Source organism: Oncorhynchus masou, chromosome 33 (assembly GCF_036934945.1).
Source record: "Oncorhynchus masou masou isolate Uvic2021 chromosome 33, UVic_Omas_1.1, whole genome shotgun sequence".
Taxonomy (NCBI): domain Eukaryota; kingdom Metazoa; phylum Chordata; class Actinopteri; order Salmoniformes; family Salmonidae; genus Oncorhynchus; species Oncorhynchus masou.
This window is the reverse complement of record NC_088244.1, coordinates 10,917,862-10,943,143: the sequence shown is the minus strand read 5'-3', so window position 1 is coordinate 10,943,143 and position 25,282 is coordinate 10,917,862. Positions and strand designations below refer to the sequence as shown.

At 43.8% G+C, this 25,282-nt stretch overlaps 1 protein-coding gene across 2 annotated transcripts in view; it reads right to left on the bottom strand.

Annotated features, from left to right (window-relative positions):
* Window positions 1-25,282, bottom strand: part of LOC135527818 (plexin A3-like) — a 195,709-nt gene that overhangs the window by 110,213 nt on the left and 60,214 nt on the right. For both annotated transcript variants that reach the window (XM_064956417.1, XM_064956419.1), the window contains exons 4-5: window positions 19,545-19,685; window positions 3,005-3,105 (exon numbers count right to left, since the gene is read on the bottom strand). In XM_064956417.1, the coding sequence (XP_064812489.1) occupies window positions 3,005-3,105; window positions 19,545-19,685 (242 nt within the window). The remainder of the gene's footprint in view (window positions 1-3,004; window positions 3,106-19,544; window positions 19,686-25,282) is intronic.

Sequence of the window (25,282 nt, the reverse complement as noted above, 5' to 3'; positions counted from 1 at the left end):
ACTTCAGGGTAATGTGTGCTCTTCGTCTGGTCTTGGTCAGTAGCCAGGCTGCAGCATTCTGTATGTTTTGCAGTTGATCAATGGCTTTCTTGGGTAGACCAGACAGGAGAGCATTACAGTAGTCAAACCTGCTTGAAATAAAATAATGGATGAGTCTCTCTGTATCCGCCTGAGAGAGAAACGGCCGCACCTTGGCAATATCAGGCAGTTGGACCACACCCCCTCTGGCATTACTGTTTAATGTAACTCCGCTGAAGTGGCTACCTCATGGTCAAAAAGCTATATCCCCACAGGAATCATAAAGGTCAGTATGCTTTACAAAAGTCAGGATATTATTAGTTTCATTTCAGGACCTGTGACCACATCCACTGGCCTAGAAAAGGTCATATCGAAGATATTGAAGAAACCACATTGAGTTTTAGTCGTCCGGTCAGAAACCCCCAAAAATGAAACACAATCTAAAGTTAAGCACCGAGTAAAGTGTGTGCTGTCTGAAAACATGGCTCATTGACTGGGGTTGGATAGGAGATGCCATTGTGGTCCATGGAAGCGAGTCATTGGAGTAATTTGAGCTCGCGCCTGTACATGAATGAGCAGTCTGAGGTTGCCTGGCCTGGCCTGCATCTTGCTAGGATGAACAATACCCTGCCCTCTGTTTCTCATGAGCCCCAACATTCAGATTCCACTGATCATGTGACCTGACCTGAGTGTGTGTGTTGTCCCACAAAACGAATGTCACCCATCTCAATCTGACTCAATAAACATCCCTTTCTTTCTCTGTTCAAGCATCAGAGGGGTTCAAGTAGACATACAGACAGAAAGAACAGAGAGCCTGACATACAGACATACAGCCTGACAGACAGCCTGACAGACAGACATACAGCCTGACAGACAGACATACAGCCTGACAGACAGCCTGACAGACAGACATACAGCCTGACAGACAGACATACAGCCTGACATACAGCCTGACAGACAGACAGACAGCCTGACAGACAGACAGACAGACATACAGCCTGACATACAGCCTGACAGACAGACATACAGCCTGACATACAGCCTGACAGACAGCCTGACAGACAGACAGACAGCCTGACAGACAGACATACAGCCTGACAGACAGACATACAGCCTGACATACAGCCTGACAGACAGACATACAGCCTGACAGACAGACATACAGCCTGACATACAGCATGACAGACATACACACAGCCTGACAGACAGCCTGACAGACAGACATACAGCCTGACAGACAGACATACAGCCTGACATACAGCTTGACAAACAGACATACAGCCTGACAGACAGCTTGACAGACAGACATACAGCCTGACAGACAGACATACAGCCTGACAGACAGCTTGACAGATAGACATACAGCCTGACAGACAGACATACAGCCTGACAGACAGACATACAGCCTGACAGACATACAGCTTGACAGACAGACATACAGCCTGACATACAGCCTGACATACAGCCTGACAGACAGACATACAGCCTGACATACAGCCTGACAGACAGACATACAGCCTGACATACAGCCTGACAGACAGACAGACAGATAGCCTGACAGACAGACAGACAGATAGCCTGACAGACAGCTTGACAGACAGACATACAGCCTGACAGACAGACAGACAGCTTGACAGACAGACAGACAGACTGACAGCCTGACAGACAGACAACCTGACGGACAGACAGCAGGTTGAAGCCACATAAAGGTGCCGAACCGGAGAGGATGGAAATAGAAGAGGATTGTGTCACTCTGGGATGTCGCTTCACCAGAGAGGAACAGAGGTTTGACATGTGAATCGGGCACAATTTAGCCATTCAATCTTCTCATCACTTTGCCTGATCTCACACTAATTGTGCTGTGCAGTGGTTGTCACAAGTTTGTGTAAAAAAAACAACATTTGCGCGGAATACTGCATTGCTATGCAGAGAAATATCATTTTCAAACTAGTTTGGCAAATATCTATGCAAATTATTCCATTATCAGTCCCAGATTCTAATCTTAATTAAATATTGTTATCTTGATAAAGGACTGAATGAAAATTCCACAATGGTCGTCATTGAGGTCCTAAGCTCAGAAAAATATTTTCATCTACCTCTGAACATTATCTAGATATGCAACACAGGGGAAACATTGGACTGCTGACACCAGGCCTTGGTGTGAGAAATGTCACATAATGAAACGATTTCAGGACTTTCTATAATTCATATAAAACCCACAGCTTGCTGTTTAAAAGGCATGTGCTTCAATTTCCTGTCCCCTTTATTTCCCTACCTTTAGAGTTACTTTGTTTTTCCATTAATCATGGCCTATGTCAGAGAAAACCCCTCCGTCCATTGCACTCGATAAAGGGAACACTATACAGCCACACATGCTTCCCCCTTCGCAGGCTTCCCTTCTCCCCCGTGGTAGGACACAGCGCTCTCTCATGTTCCCAGCCAATTCATTTACAGTGGGACTGGAGGAAAAATGTGCCTGATGACAAGTGAGGGAGTGAGGGAGGAGTGGCAGAGGGCCAGCAATATCCAGACATTTCCTGAGCTCCGACCTACCAGCTGCTGCCCAAGGGTCAGCCCAAAAGGGTCAACAGGAAGGAGCACATTTGGGGCAGCTGTCACCTGTCACTTCCTGTGTGGAGCGGACCAGGTGGACTGGGTAACAGCACGCAGCTTTCCACTAGTTTGGCTGAACCCCGAACCTCTCAGTGGTCCATTAAAAGTTCAGAATCTACCAGATGTATTACTGCTACTTTCCAACAGCATCTGGCCTCCCGATGTTTAACAGAGCCCATTTTATTCTCCCTTTGATTGGTATCAAAATGTCACCTTGGAAATCCATGCAGACGCTCAGGAATCAATTAATTCTCATATAGTCGGTATCGACTGAGGCAACTTGATCACACTAAAACAACCACGCTATTTGTTTTCCCAATAAGTGAATCTACCCACAGAGAAGATAAGAGCATATGTAAAGTGAGCCACTTACTTGTTGTGAAGTACACACCATCCACAGTGGGGGTCTCCAGAGCCCAGACAGGTTGTACAGGTGGTGTACTGGCCACAGCTCTCCACAGGTAACCGGCTGACCTGCAGAACACAACTGAGCTTATCATCTTTATTCAACACACTTTCAGACTCATACAGGCACTGTTCACTGTGCTTTCCTCACCTTCTCAATCTTTTTTACGCATACAGATGCGACGCGAGGGTCAAACAAATCTAAATCCCAGCCGTAACCATGAACTTGTCATGATACCGTTTAGTTTACGTAAGATATGAAATTCAACAGAAAGTGGAAATGTATTGCTCACAATTTGAATGGGTATTGGGACACATCCGTGCTTCAACTACTAAATCATTTCCTGACACAAGGTCTGAATCCGTTTATTACACTGCAGTGATAGAGAGAGTGGGTCAGTTCATTATTACACTGCAGTGATAGAGAGAGTGGGTCAGTTCATTATTATACTGCAGTGATAGAGAGAGTGGGTCAGTTCATTATTACACTGCAGTGATAGAGAGAGGGTCAGTTCATTATTAAACTGCAGTGATATAGAGAATGGGTCAGTTCATTATTAAACTGCAGTGGAAGAGAGAGTGGGTTAGTTCATTATTACACTGCAGTGATAGAGAGAGTGGGTCAGTTCATTATTAAGCTGCAGTGATAGAGAGAGTGGGTCAGTTCATTATTAAACTGCAGTGATATAGAGAATGGGTCAGTTCATTATTAAACTGCAGTGGAAGAGAGAGTGGGTTAGTTCATTATTACACTGCAGTGATAGAGAGTGGGTCAGTTCATTATTACACTGCAGTGATAGAGAGAGTGGGTCAGTTCATTATTACACTGCAGTGATAGAGAGAGTTGGTCAGTTCATTATTACACTGCAGTGATAGAGAGAGTGGGTCAGTTCATTATTACACTGCAGTGATAGAGAGAGGGTCAGTTCATTATTAAACTGCAGTGATAGAGAGTGGTCAGTTCATAATTAAACTGCAGTGATAGAGAGAGTGGGTCAGTTCATTATTACACTGCAGTGATAGAGAGAGTGGGTCAGTTCATTATTACACTGCAGTGATAGAGAGAGTGGGTCAGTTCATTATTAAACTGCAGTGATAGAGAGAGTGGGTCAGTTCATTATTACACTGCAGTGATAGAGAGAGTGGGTCAGTTTATTATTACACTGCAGTGATAGAGAGAGTGGGTCAGTTCATTATTAAACTGCAGTGATAGAGAGAGTGGGTCAGTTCATTATTACACTGCAGTGATAGAGAGAGTGGGTCAGTTCATTATTACACTGCAGTGATAGAGAGAGTGGGTCAGTTCATTATTAAGCTGCAGTGATAGAGAGAGTGGGTCAGTTCATTATTAAACTGCAGTGATATAGAGAATGGGTCAGTTCATTATTAAACTGCAGTGGAAGAGAGTGGGTTAGTTCATTATTACACTGCAGTGATAGAGAGAGTGGGTCAGTTCATTATTAAGCTGCAGTGATAGAGAGAGTGGGTCAGTTCATTATTAAACTGCAGTGATATAGAGAATGGGTCAGTTCATTATTAAACTGCAGTGGAAGAGAGAGTGGGTTAGTTCATTATTACACTGCAGTGATAGAGAGTGGGTCAGTTCATTATTACACTGCAGTGATAGAGAGAGTGGGTCAGTTCATTATTACACTGCAGTGATAGAGAGAGTTGGTCAGTTCATTATTACACTGCAGTGATAGAGAGAGTGGGTCAGTTCATTATTACACTGCAGTGATAGAGAGAGGGTCAGTTCATTATTAAACTGCAGTGATAGAGAGTGGGTCAGTTCATAATTAAACTGCAGTGATAGAGAGAGTGGGTCAGTTCATTATTACACTGCAGTGATAGAGAGAGTGGGTCAGTTCATTATTACACTGCAGTGATAGAGAGAGTGGGTCAGTTCATTATTAAACTGCAGTGATAGAGAGAGTGGGTCAGTTCATTATTACACTGCAGTGATAGAGAGAGTGGGTCAGTTTATTATTACACTGCAGTGATAGAGAGAGTGGGTCAGTTCATTATTAAACTGCAGTGATAGAGAGAGTGGGTCAGTTCATTATTACACTGCAGTGATAGAGAGAGTGGGTCAGTTCATTATTACACTGCAGTGATAGAGAGAGTGGGTCAGTTCATTATTAAACTGCAGTGATAGAGAGAGTGGGTCAGTTCATTATCAAACTGCAGTGATAGAGAGAGTGGGTCAGTTCATTATTACACTGCAGTGATAGAGAGAGTGGGTCAGTTCATTATTAAACTGCAGTGATAGAGAGAGTGGGTCAGTTCATTATTACACTGCAGTGATAGAGAGAGTGGGTCAGTTCATTATTACACTGCAGTGATAGAGAGAGTGGGTCAGTTCATTATTACACTGCAGTGATAGAGAGTGGGTCAGTTCATAATTAAACTGCAGTGATAGAGAGAGTGGGTCAGTTCATTGTTACACTGCAGTGATAGAGAGAGTGGATCAGTTCATTATTAAACTGCAGTGATAGAGAGAGTGGGTCAGTTCATTATTAAACTGCAGTGATAGAGAGAGTGGGTCAGTTCATTATTACACTGCAGTGATAGAGAGAGTGGGTCAGTTTATTATTACACTGCAGTGATAGAGAGTGGGTCAGTTCATTATTAAACTGCAGTGATAGAGAGAGTGGGTCAGTTCATTATTAAACTGCAGTGATAGAGAGAGTGGGTCAGTTCATTATTACACTGCAGTGATAGAGAGAGTGGGTCAGTTCATTATTAAACTGCAGTGATAGAGAGAGTGGGTCAGTTCATTATTACACTGCAGTGATAGAGAGAGTGGGTCAGTTCATTATTACACTGCAGTGATAGAGAGAGTGGGTCAGTTCATTATTACACTGCAGTGATAAAGAGTGGGTCAGTTCATTATTACACTGCAGTGATAGAGAGAGTGGATCAGTTCATTATTACACTGCAGTGATAGAGAGAGTGGGTCAGTTCATTATTACACTGCAGTGATAAGAGAGTGGGTCAGTTCATTATTAAACTACAGTGATAGAGAGAGTGGGTCAGTTCATTATTACACTGCAGTGATAGAGAGAGTGGGTCAGTTCATTATTACACTGCAGTGATAGAGAGATCGGGTCAGTTCATTATTACACTGCAGTGATAGAGAGAGTGGGTTAGTTCATTATTACACTGCAGTGATAGAGAGAGTGGGTTAGTTCATTATTACACTGCAGTGATAGAGAGAGTGGGTCAGTTCATTATTACACTGCAGTGATAGAGAGAGTGGGTCAGTTCACCAGTGTTAGTAAACATTTCAAAACTTTAAGCTCTAGACGACTTATTCAACGTATCACCCAGGGCTTATAGATAGCAACTAAATGGCTTAGGACAGACTCAGTGGGGAGCGTCATTTACGGTCGCTCCCTCGTCGTAAACATGCAGTCTCATAGGTTGCCTTGAACGATGGATTTAAATCAAAAAATACATTCTGTTTGAGTGATCTTCCCCCTCCCTTTGTCAGTAAGAGATGAGCAGATGTCTCAGGGCAATGTACCACAGGAGCCCATTCTCTTTCTCTGCATGCTAACCCTGTCTCCTTAAAGGACATGGACAACGATCTCCTCACAGCTCACTGCAGCTCTCCTAAAGTGCTGAAATGCTGACTCTGAGAGGACCTAACCTTGGATCGTCTTTAAAAATGAATTTTGTAAACAGAGAAAAACACAATCCCGCCAAATAGGGATGTGGCGTTGCCTTTCAAGTTGCTGTTGAGTTCCTGGTTCCTGGCCCTGCTGCAGTGAGGAATGCTACTAGCATTAGCACTAACCGCTAACCCTGGCAGGCCCTGCCTCTCTGACTCTGTCTCCAGTGTCAGGGAGTCAGGCCGCAGGCTGTGGGTGGGCGAGGTGTTATGCCGAGCGCTGCGCTTCCTGTCCCATGCTAATTTATGCTGCAAAGTGCCAGCGCGTAAACACACCATCCCACCACCGACACCGCTTTGTAATCCTCTGCCCTCAGGTCTGTGTCTCTGGCACGATGCTCGGTTCGACTCGCAACATCCCACAAGGTCCTTGTGGACAGACAGCTCACAAAGGGATGGAATTAAACAAGGCAACTCTGAAGTGGAGGTCGATTCAAGAGACTAAAATCCAACATTTTATTAGATGGAAAATAAAGCAGGCTGCCCACTGAAGACTAATCTCTTCATGTATAGTCATGATGGTGTAACATTATACAATGAGTGTACAAAACATTAGGAACACCTGCTCTTTCCATGAAAGATTGACCAGGTGAATCCAGGTGAAAGCTATGATCCCTTATTGATGTCACTTGTTAAATCCAATTCAATCTGTGTAGCACAAGAGGAGGAGACGGGTTAAAGAAGGATGTTTTAGCCTTGAGACAACTGAGACATGGATTGTGTATGTGTGCCGTTAAGTGTGTGAACGGGCAAGACAAAAGATTTAAGTGCAATGAATTGAGGCTGTTCTGAGGGCAAAAGGGGGGGTTGCATCTTAATATTAGGAAGGTGTCAATGTTTTGTATACTCAGTGTATATGCACAGTACTGTTAAAGTTGGTGCATGAAAATAGCAGTGCCAGTGTGAAAAGCAGAGCTCTATCTTCAGTGGAGTTCATCTCTGATCCACTGTATTTACCTCCCTGAGATGACAACAAGAGGGTTATTATGGGGCTACGGTGCACTCACGCCAAATCTCCCTGCAACGCTCTGCCGGTCAGTGTCACTCACGCCAAATCTCCCTGCAACGCTCTGCCGGTCAGTGTCACTCACGCCAAATCTCCCTGCAACGCTCTGCCGGTCAGTGTCACTCACGCCAAATCTCCCTGCAACGCTCTGCCGGTCAGTGTCACTCACGCCAAATCTCCCTGCAACGCTCTGCCGGTCAGTGTCACTCACGCCAAATCTCCCTGCAACGCTCTGCCGGTCAGTGTCACTCACGCCAAATCTCCCTGCAACGCTCTGCCGGTCAGTGTCACTCACGCCAAATATCCCTGCAACACTCTGCCGGTCAGTGTCACTCACGCCAAATCTCCCTGCAACGCTCTGCCGGTCAGTGTCACTCACGCCAAATCTCCCTGCAACGCTCTGCCGGTCAGTGTCACTCACGCCAAATCTCCCTGCAACACTCTGCCGGTCAGTGTCACTCACGCCAAATCTCCCTGCAACGCTCTGCCGGTCAGTGTCACTCACGCCAAATCTCCCTGCAACGCTCTGCCGGTCAGTGTCACTCACGCCAAATCTCCCTGTACCGCTCTGCCGGTCAGTGTCACTCACGCCAAATCTCCCTGCAACGCTCTGCCGGTCAGTGTCACTCACGCCAAATCTCCCTGCAACGCTCTGCCGGTCAGTGTCACTCACGCCAAATCTCCCTGCAACACTCTGCCGGTCAGTGTCACTCACGCCAAATCTCCCTGCAACGCTCTGCCGGTCAGTGTCACTCACGCCAAATCTCCCTGCAACGCTCTGCCGGTCAGTGTCACTCACGCCAAATCTCCCTTCAACACTCTGCCGGTCAGTGTCACTCACGCCAAATCTCCCTGCAACACTCTGCCGGTCAGTGTCACTCACGCCAAATCTCCCTGCAACGCTCTGCCGGTCAGTGTCACTCACGCCAAATCTCCCTGGAACGCTCTGCCGGTCAGTGTCACTCACGCCAAATCTCCCTGCAACACTCTGCCGGTCAGTGTCACTCACGCCAAATCTCCCTGCAACGCTCTGCCGGTCAGTGTCACTCACGCCAAATCTCCCTGCACCGCTCTGCCGGTCAGTGTCACTCACGCCAAATCTCCCTGCAACGCTCTGCCGGTCAGTGTCACTCACGCCAAATCTCCCTGCAACGCTCTGCCGGTCAGTGTCACTCACGCCAAATCTCCCTGCAACACTCTGCCGGTCAGTGTCACTCACGCCAAATCTCCCTGCAACGCTCTGCCGGTCAGTGTCACTCACGCCAAATCTCCCTGCAACGCTCTGCCGGTCAGTGTCACTCACGCCAAATCTCCCTGCACCGCTCTGCCGGTCAGTGTCACTCACGCCAAATCTCCCTGGAACGCTCTGCCGGTCAGTGTCACTCACGCCAAATCTCCCTGCAACGCTCTGCCGGTCAGTGTCACTCACGCCAAATCTCCCTGCAACGCTCTGCCGGTCAGTGTCACTCACGCCAAATCTCCCTGCAACGCTCTGCCGGTCAGTGTCACTCACGCCAAATCTCCCTGCAACGCTCTGCTCATTCTAATTTCATGAATACCAAAGACATAAGCAGGAGGCATGCTCTGTAGAGGGATGTACTGTCTAGTAAGCATACATCTCAGTGCAGGAGTTAGAGAAGTTAGAGAAGATGAGAAGAACCCACTGGGCACGCACTAGTTAAATCAACATTGTTTCCACGTCATTTCAATAAAATTACGTTGAACCAATGTAGAATAGATGTTGAATTGACGTCTACGCCCGGCGGGACGGGTCTACTCTTCTTTAATCAGTTACATATAGATACATGTTAATACACATCCTGTATACAAAACAAATCAATAAGGAATAATTTGACACATGCTTAAGCATCGGAGTGCCTCATATTGAATTATTATGGAAAATATCAATATCTGGAGCAGACCTGTCCAGTTTTACTCTCCCATGCAAGAGGAAGTCCATTGTTTGAGTGAATGAGTCAGGCAGCACAGAGCGGTGCCATTCTCCTTATATCTGAATACCTTTGTTAATTCTGTCCATAAGGGCTCCTCCTCTCCTCTGTGAGTCTGTCCTTGTGGCCACCCCACCCAGGAGGGAGGGGCTGCTCTATCATGTCCCCCTTCCCTCTGTAACATCAGACTCTCTGTAACATCAGACTCTCTCTGTAACATCAGTCTCTCTCTCTAACATCAGTCTCTCTCTCTAACATCAGTCTCTCTCTCTAACATCAGACTCTCTCTAACATCAGACTCTCTCTAACATCAGTCTCTCTGTAACATCAGTCTCTCTGTAACATCCGTCTCTCTGTATTATCAGTCTCTCTCTGTAACATCAGTCTCTCTCTGTAACATCAGTCTCTCTCTGTAACATCAGTCTCTCTCTGTAACATCAGTCTCTCTCTCTAACATCAGTATCTCTCTGTAACATCAGGCTCTCTCTAACATCAGACTCTCTGTAACATCAGTCTCTCTGTGTAACATCAGTCTCTCTGTGTAACATCAGTCTCTCTGTGTAACATCAGACTCTCTCTGTAACATCAGACTCTCTGTGTAACATCAGTCTCTCTCTGTAACATCAGTCTCTCTCTCTAACAACTCTTAAATGAGAACTCTGGATTATAGCTGTGAGTTTAGAGAAAGGTTGTACACTTAGCTGCACACTAAACTGCACACTCTTAGAACAAAAGGTGTTAAATGGTTCTTCAGCTGCACCCTACCTGGAACCAAAAATGATTACCCTATGGGGACTGCCGAAGATCCCTTTTGGAACTCTTTTTTCAGCCACCAATTATGCAAGTTCTCCCACTTAAAAAGATGAGAGAGGCCTGTAATTTTCATCATAGGTACACTTCAACTATGACAGACAAAATGAGAAAAAAAATCCAGAAAATCACACTGTAGGATTTTTAAGGAATTGATTTGCAAATGATGGTGGAAAATAAATATTTGGTCACCTACAAACAAGCAAGATTTCTGGCTCTCACAGACCTGTAACTTCTTCTTTAAGAGGCTCCTCTGTCCTCCACTCGTTACCTGTATTAATAGCACCTGTTTGAACTTGTTATCAGTATAAAAGACACCTGTCCACAACCTCAAACAGTCACACTCCAAACTCCACTATGGCCAAGACCAAAGAGCTGTCAAAGGACACCAGAAACAAAATTGTAGACCTGCACCAGGCTGGGAAGACTGAATCTGCAATAGGTAAGCAGCTTGGTTTGAAGAAATCAACTGTGGGAGCAATTATTAGGAAATGGAAGACATACAAGACCCCTGATAATCTCCCTCGATCTGGGGCTCCACGCAAGATCTCACCCCGTGGGGTCAAAACGATCACAAGAACGGTGAACAAAAATCCCAGAACCACACGGGGGGACCTAGTGAATGGGACCAAAGTAACAAAGCCTACCATCAGTAACACACTACGCCGCCAGGGACTCAAATCCTGCAGTGCCAGACGTGTCCCCCTGCTTAAGCTAGTACATGTCCAGGCCCATCTGAAGTTTGCTATAGAGCATTTGGATGATCCAGAAGAAGATTGGGAGAATATCATATGGTCAGATGAAACCAAAATATAGGTTTTTGGTAAAAACTCAACTCGTCGTGTTTGGAGGACAAAGAATGCTGAGTTGCATCCAAAGAACACCATACCTACTGTGAAGCATGGGGGTGGAAACATCATGCTTTGGGGCTGTTCTTCAGCAAAGGGACCAGGACGACTGATTCGTGTAAAGGAAAGAATGAATGGGGCCATGTATCGTGAGATTTTGAGTGAAAACCTCCTTCATTAGCAAGGGCATTGCAGATGAAACGTGGCTGGGTCTTTCAGCATGACAATGATCCCAAACACACCACCCAGGCAACGAAGGAGTGGATTCGTAAGAAGTATTTCAAGGTCCTGGAGTGGCCGAGCCAGTCTCCAGATCTCAACCCCATAGAAAATCTTTGGAGGGAGTTGAAAGTCTGTGTTGCCCAGCAACAGCCCCAAAACATCACTGCTCTAGAGGAGATCTGCATGGAGGAATGGGCCAAAATACCAGCAACAGTGTGTGAAAACCTTGTGAAGACTTACAGAAAACGTTTGACCTCTGTCATTGCCAACAAAGGGCATATAACAAAGTATTGAGATAAACTTTTGTCATTGACCAAATACTTATTTTCCACCATAATTTGCAAATAAATTCATTAAAAAAATCCTACAATATGATTTTCTGGATTTTTTTTCCCTCATTTTGTCTGTCATAGTTGAAGTGTACCTATGATGAAAATTACAGGACTCTCTCATCTTGCACAATTGGTGGCTGACTAAATACTTTTTTGCCCCACTGTGTGTGTGTGTATATATATATATATATACACAGTGGGGAGAACAACTATTTGATACACTGCCGATTTTGCAGGTCTGTCATTTTTATCATAGGTACACTTCAACTGTGAGAGACGGAATCTAAAACAAAAATCCAGAAAATCACTTTGTATGATTTTTTATGAATTTATTTGCATTTTATTGCATGACATAAGTATTTGATACATCCGAAAAGCAGAACTTAATATTTGGTACAGAAACCTTTGTTTGCAATTACAGAGATCATATGTTTCCTGTAGTTCTTGACCTTGGTTTGCACACACTGCAGCAGGGATTTTGGCCCACTCCTCCATACAGACCTTCTCCAGATCCTTCAGGTTTCGGGGCTGTCGCTGGGCAATATGGACTTTCAGCTCCCTCCAAAGATTTTGCAAGATTTGCAGGATTTTAATCCATGACGGCGTAGTGTGTTACTAATGGTTTTCTTTGAGACTGTGGTCCCAGCTCTCTTCAGGTCATTGACCAGGTCCTGCCGTGTAGTTCTGGGCTGATCCCTCACCTTCCTCATGAACATTGATGCCCCACGAGGTGAGATCTTGCATGGAGCCCCAGACCGAGGGAGATTGACGATCATCTTGAACTTCTTCCATTTTCTAATAATTGTGCCAACAGTTGTTGCCTTCTCACCAAGCTGCTTGCCTATTGTCCTGTAGCCCATCCCAGCCTTGTGCAGGTCTACAATTGTATCCCTGGTGTCCTTACACAGCTCTCTGGTCTTGGCCATTGTGGAGAGGTTGGAGTCTGTTTGATTGAGTGTGTGGACAAGTGTCTTTTATACAGGTAATGAGTTCAAACAGGTGCAGTTAATACAGGTAATGAGTGGAGAACAGGAGGGCTTCTTAATGAAAATCTAACAGGTCTGTGAGAGCCGGAATTCTTACTGGTTGGTAGGTGATCAAATACTTATGTCATGCAATAAAATGCAAATTAATTACTTAAAATCATACAATGTGATTTTCCTGATTTTTGTTTTAGATTCCGTCTCTCACAGTTGAAGTGTACCTATGATAAAAATTCCAGACCTCTACATGCTGTGTAAGTAGGAAAACCTGCAAAATTGGCAGTGTATCAAATACTTGTTCTCCCCACTGTATATTTAAATATATCTATTTATATTTATACATCTACAGTACCAGTTAAAAGTTTGGGAACGCCTACTCATTCAAGGGTTTTTCTTTATTTTGATTATTTTCTACATGGTAGCATAATGGTGAAGATGTCAAAACTATGAAATAACACATGGATTCATGTAGTAACCAAAAAAAGTGTTAAACAAATCAACATATATTTAATATTTTAGATTCTTCAAAGTAGCCATCCTTTCCCTTGATGACAGCTTTGCACACTCTTGGCATTCTCTCAACCAGCTTCACCTGTAATGCTTTTCCATCAGTCTTGAAGGAGTTCCCACATATGCTGAGCACTTGTTGGCTGATTTTTCTTCACTCTGCAGTCCAACTCATTCCAAGCCATCTCAATTGGGTTGAGGTTGGGTAATTGTGGAGGCCATGTCATCTGATGGAGCACTCCATCACTCTTATCATTCTTGGTCAAATAGCCCTTATGAAGCCTGGAGGTGTGTTGGGTCATTGTCCTGAAAGATAAATGATAGTCCCACTAAGAATTGCTACGCTTTATCTTGGCCAGGTCGCAGTTGTAAATGAGAACTTGTTCTCAACTAGCCTACCTGGTTAAAGGTAGGTGAAAGGTGAAATAAAAAATAAATAAAAGCACAAACCAGATGGGATGGCGTATCGCTGCAGAATGCTGTGGTAGCCCTGCTGGTTAAGTGTGTCTTGAATTCTAAATAAATCACTTACAGTGTCACCAGAAAAGCACCCCCACACCATCACACCTCCTCCTCCATGCTTGACGGTGTTAAGCACAGATGTGGAGATCATCCGTTCACCTACTCTGCATCTCACAAAGACACGGCGGTTGGAACCAAAAATCTCAGATTTCAGACCAAAGGACAGATTTCTCACCGGTCTAATGTCCATTGCTCGTGTTTCTTGGCCCAAGCAAGTCTCTTCTTCTTATTGGTTTCCTTTAGTAGTGGTTTCTTTGCAACAATTCAAACATGAAAGCCTGATTCACGCAGTCTCCTCTGAACAGTTGATGTTGAGATGTGTCTGTTACTTGAACTCTGTGAGGTGTTAATTGCCGATTTCTGATGCTTTTAACTCTAATGAGCTTATCCCCTGCAGCAGAGGTAACTCTGGGTCTTCCTTTCCTGTGGCGGTCCTCATGAGAGCCAGTTAACTCTAATGAGCGTATCCCCTGCAGCAGAGGTAACTCTGGGTCTTCTTTTCCTGTGGCGGTCCTCATGAGAGCCAGGTAACTCTAATGAGCGTATCCCCTGCAGCAGAGGTAACTCTGGGTCTTCTTTTCCTGTGGTGGTCCTTATGAGAGCCAGTTAACTCTAATGAGCGTATCCCCTGCAGCAGAGGTAACTCTGGGTCTTCTTTTCCTGTGGTGGTCCTTATGAGAGCCAGTTAACTCTAATGAGCGTATCCCCTGCAGCAGAGGTAACTCTGGGTCTTCTTTTCCTGTGGTGGTCCTTATGAGAGCCAGTTAACTCTAATGAGCTTATCCCCTGCAGCAGAGGTAACTCTGGGTCTTCCTTTCCTGTGGCGGTCCTCATGAGAGCCAGGTAACTCTAATGAGCTTATCCCCTGCAGCAGAGGTAACTCTGGGTCTTCCTTTCCTGTGGCGGTCCTCATGAGAGCCAGTTAACTCTAATGAGCTTATCCCCTGCAGCAGAGGTAACTCTGGGTCTTCCTTTCCTGTGGCGGTCCTCATGAGAGCCAGGTAACTCTAATGAGCTTATCCCCTGCAGCAGAGGTAACTCTGGGTCTTCCTTTCCTGTGGCGGTCCTCATGAGAGCCAGGTAACTCTAATGAGCTTATTCCCTGCAGCAGAGGTAACTCTGGGTCTTCTTTTCCTGTCGCGGTCCTCATGAGAGACATAATATTTTATCTCTTTTCTACATTGTAGAAACAAAGAAAAACTCTGGAATGAGAAGATCCAAACTTTTGCCTGGTACTGTATGTATCTATATATACTGTATGCATATCTATTCATATACAGCAGCAAAAAAAAGAATGTGAACCCTTTGGAATGACCTGGATTTCTGCTTAAATTGGTCATCAAATATCTTCATCTTAGTCACAACAATAGACAAACACAGTCTGCTTAAACTCATAACACACAAACAATTGTACGTTTTCATGTCTTTATTGAACACACTGTAAACATTCACAGTGCAGGGTGGAAAAAGTATGTGAACCCTTGGATTTAATAACTGGCTGACCCTCCTTTGGCAGCAATAACCTCAACCAAACGTTTTCTGTGGTTGCGGATCAGACCTGCACAGCGGTCAGGAGGAATTTTGGACCATTTATCTTTGCAAAATTGTTTCAGTTCAGCAATATTCGTAGGATGTCTGGTATGAACCGCTCGTGAGGTCATGCCACAGCATTTTAAATTGTGTTGAGGTCAGGACTCTGACTGGGCCACTCCAGACAGTGTATTTTCTTCTGTTGAAGCCATTCTGTTGATTTACCTCTGTGTTTTGGGTCGTTATCCTTTGCATCACCCAACTTCTGTTAAGCTTCAAAAGGCGGACAGATAGCCTTACATCCTCCTGTAAAATGTATTGATAGACTTGGGAATTCATTTTTCCATCACTGATAGCAAGCTGTCCAGGCCCTGAGGCAGCAAAGCAGCCCCAAACCATGATGCTCTCTCCACCATACCTTACAGTTGGGATGAGGATTTGATGTTGGTGTGCTGTGCCTTTTTTTCTCCACACAGTGTTGTGTTCCTTCCAAACAACTCAACTGTAGTTTAATCTGTCCACAGAATATTTGGCCAGAAGCGCTGTGGAACATCCAGATGCTCTTTTGTGAACTTTAGACATGCAGCAATGTTTTTTTGGACAGCAGTGGCTTCTTTCGCGGTGTCCTCCCATGAACACCATTCTTGTTTAGTGTTTTAAGTATCGTAGACTCGTCAACAGAGATGTTAGCATGTTCCAGAGATTTCTGTAAGTACAGTGCCTTGCGAAAGTATTCGGCCCCCTTGAACTTTGCGACCTTTTGCCACATTTCAGGCTTCAAACATAAAGATATAAAACTGTATTTTTTCTGAAGAATCAACAACAAGTGGGACACAATCATGAAGTGGAACGACATTTATTGGATATTTCAAACTTTTTTAACAAATCAAAAACTGAAAAATTGGGCGTGCAAAATTATTCAGCCCCCTTAAGTTAATACTTTGTAGCGCCACCTTTTGCTGCGATTACAGCTGTAAGTCGCTTGGGGTATGTCTCTATCAGTTTTGCACATCGTGAGACTGAAATTTTTTCCCATTCCTCCTTGCAAAACAGCTCGAGCTCAGTGAGGTTGGATGGAGAGCATTTGTGAACAGCAGTTTTCAGTTCTTTCCACAGATTCTCGATTGGATTCAGGTCTGGACTTTGACTTGGCCATTCTAACACCTGGATATGTTTATTTTTGAACCATTCCATTGTAGATTTTGCTTTATGTTTTGGATCATTGTCTTGTTGGAAGACAAATCTCTGTCCCAGTCTCAGGTCTTTTGCAGACTCCATCAGGTTTTCTTCCAGAATGGTCCTGTATTTGGCTCCATCCATCTTCCCATCAATTTTAACCATCTTCCCTGTCCCTGCTAAAGAAAAGCAGGCCCAAACCACGATGCTGCCACCACCGTGTTTGACAGTGGGGATGGTGTGTTTAGGGTGATGAGCTGTGTTGCTTTTACGCCAAACATAACGTTTTGCATTGTTGCCAAAAAGTTCAATTTTGGTTTCATCTGACCAGAGCACCTTCTTCCACATGTTTGGTGTGTCTCCCAGGTGGCTTGTGGCAAACTTTAAACGACACTTTTTATGGATATCTTTAAGAAATGGCTTTCTTCTTGCCACTCTTCCATAAAGGCCAGATTTGTGCAATATACGACTGATTGTTGTCCTATGGACAGAGTCTCCCACCTCAGCTGTAGATCTCAGCAGTTCATCCAGAGTGATCATGGGCCTCTTGGCTGCATCTCTGATCAGTCTTCTCCTTGTATGTTGAAAGTTTAGAGGGACGGCCAGGTCTTGGTAGATTTGCAGTGGTCTGATACTCCTTCCATTTCAATATTATTGCTTGCACAGTGCTCCTTGGGATGTTTAAAGCTTGGGAAATATTTTTGTATCCAAATCCGGCTTTAAACTTCTTCACAATAGTATCTCGGACCTGCCTGGTGTGTTCCTTGTTCTTCATGATGTTCTCTGCGCTTTTAACGGACCTCTGAGACTATCACAGTGCAGGTGCATTTATACGGAGACTTGATTACACACAGGTGGATTGTATTTATCATCATTAGTCATTTAGGTCAACATTGGATCATTCAGAGATCCTCACTGAACTTCTGGAGAGAGTTTTTGATTTGTTAAAAAAGTTTGAAATATCCAATAAATGTCGTTCCACTTCATGATTGTGTCCCACTTGTTGTTGATTCTTCACAAAAAAATACAGTTTTATATCTTTATGTTTGAAGCCTGAAATGTGGCAAAAGGTCGCAAAGTTCAAGGGGGCCGAATACTTTCGCAAGGCACTGTATTTAGCTGACACTCTAGGATTCTTCTTAACCTCATTGAGCATTATGCACTGTGCTCACAGTCATCTTTGCAGGATGGCCACTCCTAGGGAGAGTAGCAACAGTGCTGAACTTTCTCCATTTATAGACAATTTGTCTTACCATGGACTGATGAACACCAAGGCTTTTCGAGATACTTTTGTAACCCTTTCCAGCTTTATGCAAATCAACAATTTTGCAGACTCAATTGTCCTGAGTCATTGCAGGCAATCTTAACGCTGTGAGTTACAGGGAAGACATCCTCCTCCCTCATGTGGTACTCCTCCTGCAGGCTCATCCTGACATGACCCTCCAGCATGACAATGCCACCGGCCATACTGCTCGTTCTGTGCGTGATTTCCTGCATGACAGGAATGTCAGTGTTCTGCCATGGCCAGCAAAGAGCCCGGATCTCAATCCCATTGAGCACGTCTGGGACCTGTTGGATCGGGGGGTGAGGGCAAGGGTCATTCCCCCCAGAAATATCTGGTGCCTTGGTGGAAGAGTGGAGTAACATCTCACAGCAAAGAACTGGCAAATCTGGTGCAGTCCATGAGGAGGAGATGCACTGCAGTACTTAATGCAGCTGGTGGCCACACCAGATAATGACTGTTACTTTTGATTTTGACCCCCCCTTCGTTCAGGGACACATTATTCCATTTCTTTTAGTCACGTGTCTGTGGAACTTGTTCAGTTTATGTCTCAGTTGTTGAATCTTGTTACGTTCATACAAATATTTACACACGTTAAGTTTGCTGATATTAAACGCAGTTGACAGTGAGAGGATGTTTCTTTTTTGCTGAGTATATATATGTATTCATATATATCTACTAATATATATATTTTTATACACACACACACACACACACACACACACACACACACACACACACACACACACACACACACACACACACACACACACACACATATATATATATTTAAATAACAATGCACCAAAATCATATTTCTTCCTTTTTCTAAATGAGAAAGACAAGTCTTCTCATTGGAGGACTGTCTCTCTTTACTTCGTTATTCCTGAGACATGCATTCTGAAGACAGCAATTCATCCTTCCTTTCAATAAATTGCTCGATTATGAAGAAAACGAATAAGCTGATAGATGTATTATGCAGGGAACCGGCATGATTAATGCGTGCAGCTGTATGTACTGTATGTAGGAGGATTTATTCTCGTCAACTGCAGAGGAACTTGGTGTGTTAACCTTCCTATCCTCTGTACAATAAGACCTCTTAGAATAGAGCTATTCTGCAAGCCTCTCCATGGAGACATGTCCCTAAAGTTTCCTAATAGTGAACCAGTTGAGGCAGAATTCAAAGACATTGAACTGGTGTTTCGTATTCTGTCTTCCAGATGTTAAAACAACATACCTGAAATTCCGGTTGGGTTTTAAAACAAAGCAGACTGTTGACAGTGCCGGGGTGTAATTCAATTCCTTTGGACAAATGTATGTTTTAGAATTCCAAGATAGGTCTTCATAGCGCAGAACAAATGTTTTCACACGCATTATGAATGGGACTATGAAACAAAAGCAGATATCTGGAGTAGTAAATCAGTTAGAGATAGTCTGTGTACACATTCAACTTATATTACCGTTACATAAAGGTTTGAGCATCTCGGACAGTAGGACAACTGTATTAAACTCAGTGGTGGTTAATTCTGGAACATTCCACAATGGAAAAGTTCATAATGTTCCATTCTCACATCCTGAAATAAACCTATGGATCGGCTTTGGTGGTCAGTGCTTTATTCTATCTAGTGTGTGTGTGTGTGTGTGTGTGTGTGTGTGTGTGTGTCTCACCTGTTTGTCACTTAGCATGTAGATGTGTTGGTAGTCAGGGCTGAAGACCATGTCACGCAAAATAGGTTTCCCTTCATCCACTGTAACAGTCTCATACAGCAAAGCACTCTGGGACGGGGGAGGTATGCCATCTACTCGGATCTGAGGGAAAATGAGACAGATGTTTAAACAAATTGCTAAATAATTTCATACTTTTTTTCTGATTATTATTTGAAGAGTCACGACAATGTAATATTTTTTGTGAATATTTTTTTGTGAACTAAACTATACGTGGGGAACATTTTCAAAGTTTGAAAACAGAAACATTATTTTAATTTGGCTTTGAATCAGACACAAACAACATTCCCCAAACCTCCCACAAATCCTCAGCTCTTTCACTGACCTAGAAAATAAATTCTGAGGGATACTGAATATGTATGGTGGGGGGGGGGGGGGGCTGGTGAGGAGGAATTGTCTCAATATGTAAGATCAGTAAAAAATGTATTATGCTTACTATACAGTAACACACACACACACACACACACACACACACACACACACACACACACACACACACACACACACACACACACAACCCCCGCTGTTTCATCATTACCACCTTCTCTGTTTCCTTACACTGATAATTAGAACATTGAGCGGGGAAAGGAGTTCTAAAAATGTCAAATTCACATCATCTTTGATGTGATTGGGAATAAATACTCTGAGCGCTGACAAACTGCAGTTATGACTGCTGCAAAGCTCACCTGTTTTCACAGTCTTCATTTCAGAGGGGGAAAAAATGACACCTTGCTTTTCTGTCCTAATCAATTTTGAGGGAAATATGACAGAGGCAGGAAGGGACCAGTAAATAAACCAAATGAATGCTGAAATATAGAGGAATCCATTTTGAAAAAACATGGAGTAGAAATGTAGACATTTGTGGAAAGATAAACTGGAGAAAATGTGAGGGTGACAAGCTTGGCTTTCTCCTGAATATCTGGGTCAGCCTGGAGAGACAAACATCGTTAGTCTGTTAATTAGCTGCCTCCTCGTTGCTGCAGTCTTAGTAATTAGTGTTGACAAGGTGGCATCCATTAGTTGAACGCTGCCATATTGGGTGTCACGAGTTGCTGGCCAAGACGGAGACCATATCCCCCACAGCAGTGAAACAGCAGGGAGGAAAATATGATGGTCATTGTCTGCGCTTTGTCAGTTCAAGTGATACCAGCTGCAGTCATCTCACACCCAGCTATCTGCTGTTACGTTCCTCATTTTCACAACTTCCAACTGCCTGCGTTTACCACAACAGACACAATTAGCATTTTCCTCCAGCAAGTTCTTCTCTTTTTTCTATCTAGGGCATCTGATAATTTGTGAAATAGATCCTGGGGCTTATACCTCTGACACATGATCAAATAAGAGATGTTAAACCACTTTCCATGGCTGTTACGCAAGTCTATCCAGGCATTCATTGCTATGATGCAAAATGCTCTGATTCGCTGGAGAAAATCTTGCTCATAAGTCGTTGATGTCGTGATCAATAGTTTCAGAATCCCATTTCATGGACTCATCCTCTCAATGTAGTGGGTTGGAATTATGGAGAAAAACTACATCCAACTGTATTTTCGTGCCAATTCCAAAATAGCGTAAAGACAAGTAAATGTAACTGAAAATAGGCTGCAATAACATAACTGAAACACTGCAGCATTACAAAACAACTAGCAAAGAACAACAGAAAAAAAGCCAGTTCACAGTTAGCAAACTGCTGCCATTGAAGCAGGTAAAGGTAAAGACCCTCCCAACCTGGACACCATGCAGGACCTACCAGGTACATAGTAAACCCCTTTCTAACAGTTGATCTTTTATTGTGCCTGTTTAAAGACCTGGGAATATATAAACACAGCAGAGTGAAGTCCCTGCCCTGGTTGATGCTGTTAAACCATGTGGCATACAGTTTATCAGGCCTGATGGTACAGTACAGTTGGCTAGCCCTGTGGGAATATGACATGCTAAATCAGAACAATACCACTGATGTCATAAATCAAGGTTCATTGGACTAAATTAAAGCACTGTATTGTTTTAATGGAACAACAATTTGATTAAATCTGCCAAATTCCTAATTACTATTCTTCTTATTTGTGACCAGTCCCCAAGCCATTTCAGAATTACACTGGCCGTCCTGCAGCAATGCTTCATGAAGATAACACAGCTAAAGTACACAGTGTGGGTCTAGTTGTCTGCAGTCAGTACACTGAAACTACCCTACACAAGCCTCCAGAGAACAGGACATAATGAAGGATGGCATATTGCAACTACAGCTGAGTCTCTGGGAGGCTAATGTCCTCCTCGGTCTAGTTGGAGTGTTTGAAATGCAGAGTCCTTGCTGAGTGCTGACCTCTTGACAACATCAAACAGCTCAGATGAAGGTAATTGGAATTTAGATAAATATTACACTTCCTCGTGTCTCCCTGTGATTAAAATGATGTCATGGAGGCAGGGAAACAATGATGTCATGGTGGCAGGGAAACAATGATGTCATGGTAACAGGGAAACAATGATGTCATAGTAACAGGGAAACAATGATGTCATGGTAACAGGGAAACAATGATGTCATGGTAACAGGGAAACAATGATGTCATGGTAACAGGGAAACAATGATGTCATGGTAACAGGGAAACAATGATGTCATAGTAACAGGGAAACAATGATGTCATGGTGCCAGGGAAACAATGATGTCATGGTAACAGGAAAACAATGATGTCATGGTGCCAGGGAAACAATGATGTCATGGTAACAGGGAATAAAGAGGAGGTATAGGTCTGCTTGTTCGGTTGCTCGTCTGCTATGGATTTGGATCGCTCATCAGGACTTCTTTCTAAGGGCCAATCATGTTTAGTTAGGCTGATTTCTCTTCTCTCTGTGAATCTGTATTCTCTCGTTCTCTTATTTCAGTTTGCTTAGATTTTTGCACTGTATCATGAATATGGTGAGAGATACTGTATATTATATAGACATTCTTGCATGTTTTCTGCAAATATGAAAATCAATTGATTATTTCCGTAACAACACTGAATGTTCTGTAAAATTGTACTTAATGAAAGAGATAATCTTCATTTTTGATTACATTTGAGATATATAAAAAACATGAATTTATCCCCTAATCCTTTAATTAAAATGTCTCCATATCCTCCAGATGGGGTGACAGGGGTAGAGTAAATCAGTGTGGCTGCGTATATGGTGCTCCATGCACCAGCATAGTAACACTTTAGAGAGATCAGGGCGTTGTGAGAGTTCTGATCTCTGTCCAGGGGCGGCATGCACCACAAAATCTAAGGGAGCACAAAGTACTGTATGTGAGGATGGCTGGTGGGTGGAAGTCGGATAATTTAGCAATTTTCAAACAGCTGAAACAGCTTTTTCATGCAATCTCGAGCAATAATCATTATGCTTAATTCTACGTAAAAAAACATGTTTATTTTTCTGCATATCTAAGTATACCTTTTGAGCTACTTGTATCCTACTGACTGGTTGTCATTTTTTTAAAGAAACTAAATATGCCTCTCTGCATCTCTGCTCAAAAGATTGAAAGGAATGTCAGTCTTATTCAGTACAGTGAGTCCTATTCACTTGGTTGCTTTCCTAAAGTCTACCAACCTTGATGGCAGGCATGCCAGCTAAGATAGTATTACATCTGCTCCTGCCACGCCCTCTACTGCTCATCCTGTGTCTCCTTAACATGCCGCCACTCCCACCGGTACTCTCTCACTCTCCCTCTCTGTGTGTGTGTGTGTGTGTGTGATTTTGTGGGCTGAGACAGGTGTGCTGGAGTCAGAGCAGATACACACCAGCTGTAACCTGTTCCATAATCAAGACCTCTACAAATACTCAGTCCTGCCACTTCCACACTGCTAGATCATAATCTCTGCACAGTCTATGCGTCTAGCTGGTTGTTACTGATAGAGCCTGGTGTGCCTGGTTTCCTTGCCTGATGCTGTTTTCCTCTCCGCTACAGTTCCGCCCGCTCTGACTCTGGTCCTTGTCTCCAGTTCAACGTAACGTCATCGTGCTCCTCTGTCCTGGATTCCCCACTCTACTACTCCCTTGTTTCCCCTCCGGACCTGCTTACCCTGTCCCAACCCCTCTCGCTCCAGCCTCAGCCTCCGCACCTGGTTCTAAACAACCCACCTGAGCTTCCCCTGGCCTGTACTCCATCTCCCTCTGTGGTTCAATAAATGCCCTGGTTACTTCATCCCAGTTTCCTCATCTGAGTCTGCTCTTGGGTTCCCCTGTTCCACTCCGCATAACAGATAGACAAGCTATATATAGCTACTTTAACTTGATAGCCTGAAATGGGTACGTGGAAGCTAGTTATGAGATGGGCGAACCTACAGTGGGGCAAAAAGTATTTAGTCAGCCACCAATTGTGCAAGTTCTCCCACTTAAAAAGATGAGAGAGGCCTGTAATTTTCAACATAGGTACACTTCAACTATGACAGACAAAATGAGAAAACAAAATCCAGAAAATGACATTGTAGGATTTTTTTAGGAATTTATTTGCAAATTAAGGTGGAAAATAAGTATTTGGTCACCTACAAACAAGCAAGATTTCTGGCTCTCACAGACCTGTAACTTCTTCTTTAAGAGGCTCCTCTGTCCTCCACTCGTTACCTGTATTAATGGCACCTGTTTGAACTTGTTATCAGTATAAAAGACACATGTCCACAACCTCAAACAGTCACACTCCAAACTCCACTATGGCCAAGACCAAAGAGCTGTCAAAGGACACCAGAAACAAAATTGTAGACCTGCACCAGGCTGGGAAGACTGAATCTGCAATAGGTAAGCAGCTTGGTTTGAAGAAATCAACTGTAGGATCAATTATTAGGAAATGGAAGACATACAAGGCCACTGATAATCTCCCTCGATCTGGGGCCCAGAGAGCTAGGTCCAAAGTAACAAAGCCTACCATCAGTAACACACTACGCCGCCAGGGACTCAAATTCTGCAGTGCCAGACGTGCCGCCCTGCTTAAGCCAGTATATGTCCAGGCCCATCTGAAGTTTGCTATAGAGCATTTGGATGATCCAGAAGAAGATTCGTAAAGTGTCATATGGTCAGATGAAACCAAAATATAACTTTTTGATAAAAACTCAACTCGTCGTGTTTGGAGGACAAAGAATGCTGAGTTGCATCCAAAGAACACCATACCTACTGTGAAGCATGGGGGTGGAAACATCAAGCTTTGGAGCTGTTCTTCTGCAAAGGGACCAGGACGACTGATCCGTGTAAAGGAAAGAATGAATGGGGCCATGTATCGTGAGATTTTGAGTGAAAACCTCCTTCCATCAGCAAGGGCAGTGAAGATGAAACCTGACTGGGTCTTTCAGCATGACAATGATCCCAAACACACCGCCCGGGCAACGAAGGAGTGGCTTCGTAAGAAGCATTTCAAGGTCCTGGAGTGGCCAAGCCAGTCTCCAGATCTCAACCCCATAGAAAATCTTTGGAGGGAGTTGAAAGTCTGTGTTGCCCAGCAACAGCCCCAAAACATCACTGCTCTAGAGGAAATCTGCATGGAGGAATGGGCCAAAATACCAGGAACAGTGAAAACCTTGTGAAGACGTACAGAAAACGTTTGACCTCTGTCATTGCCAACAAAGGGTATATAACAAAGTATTGAGATAAACCTTTGTTATTGACCAAATACTTATTTTCCACCATAATTTGCAAATAAAGTCATTAAAAATCCTACAATGTGA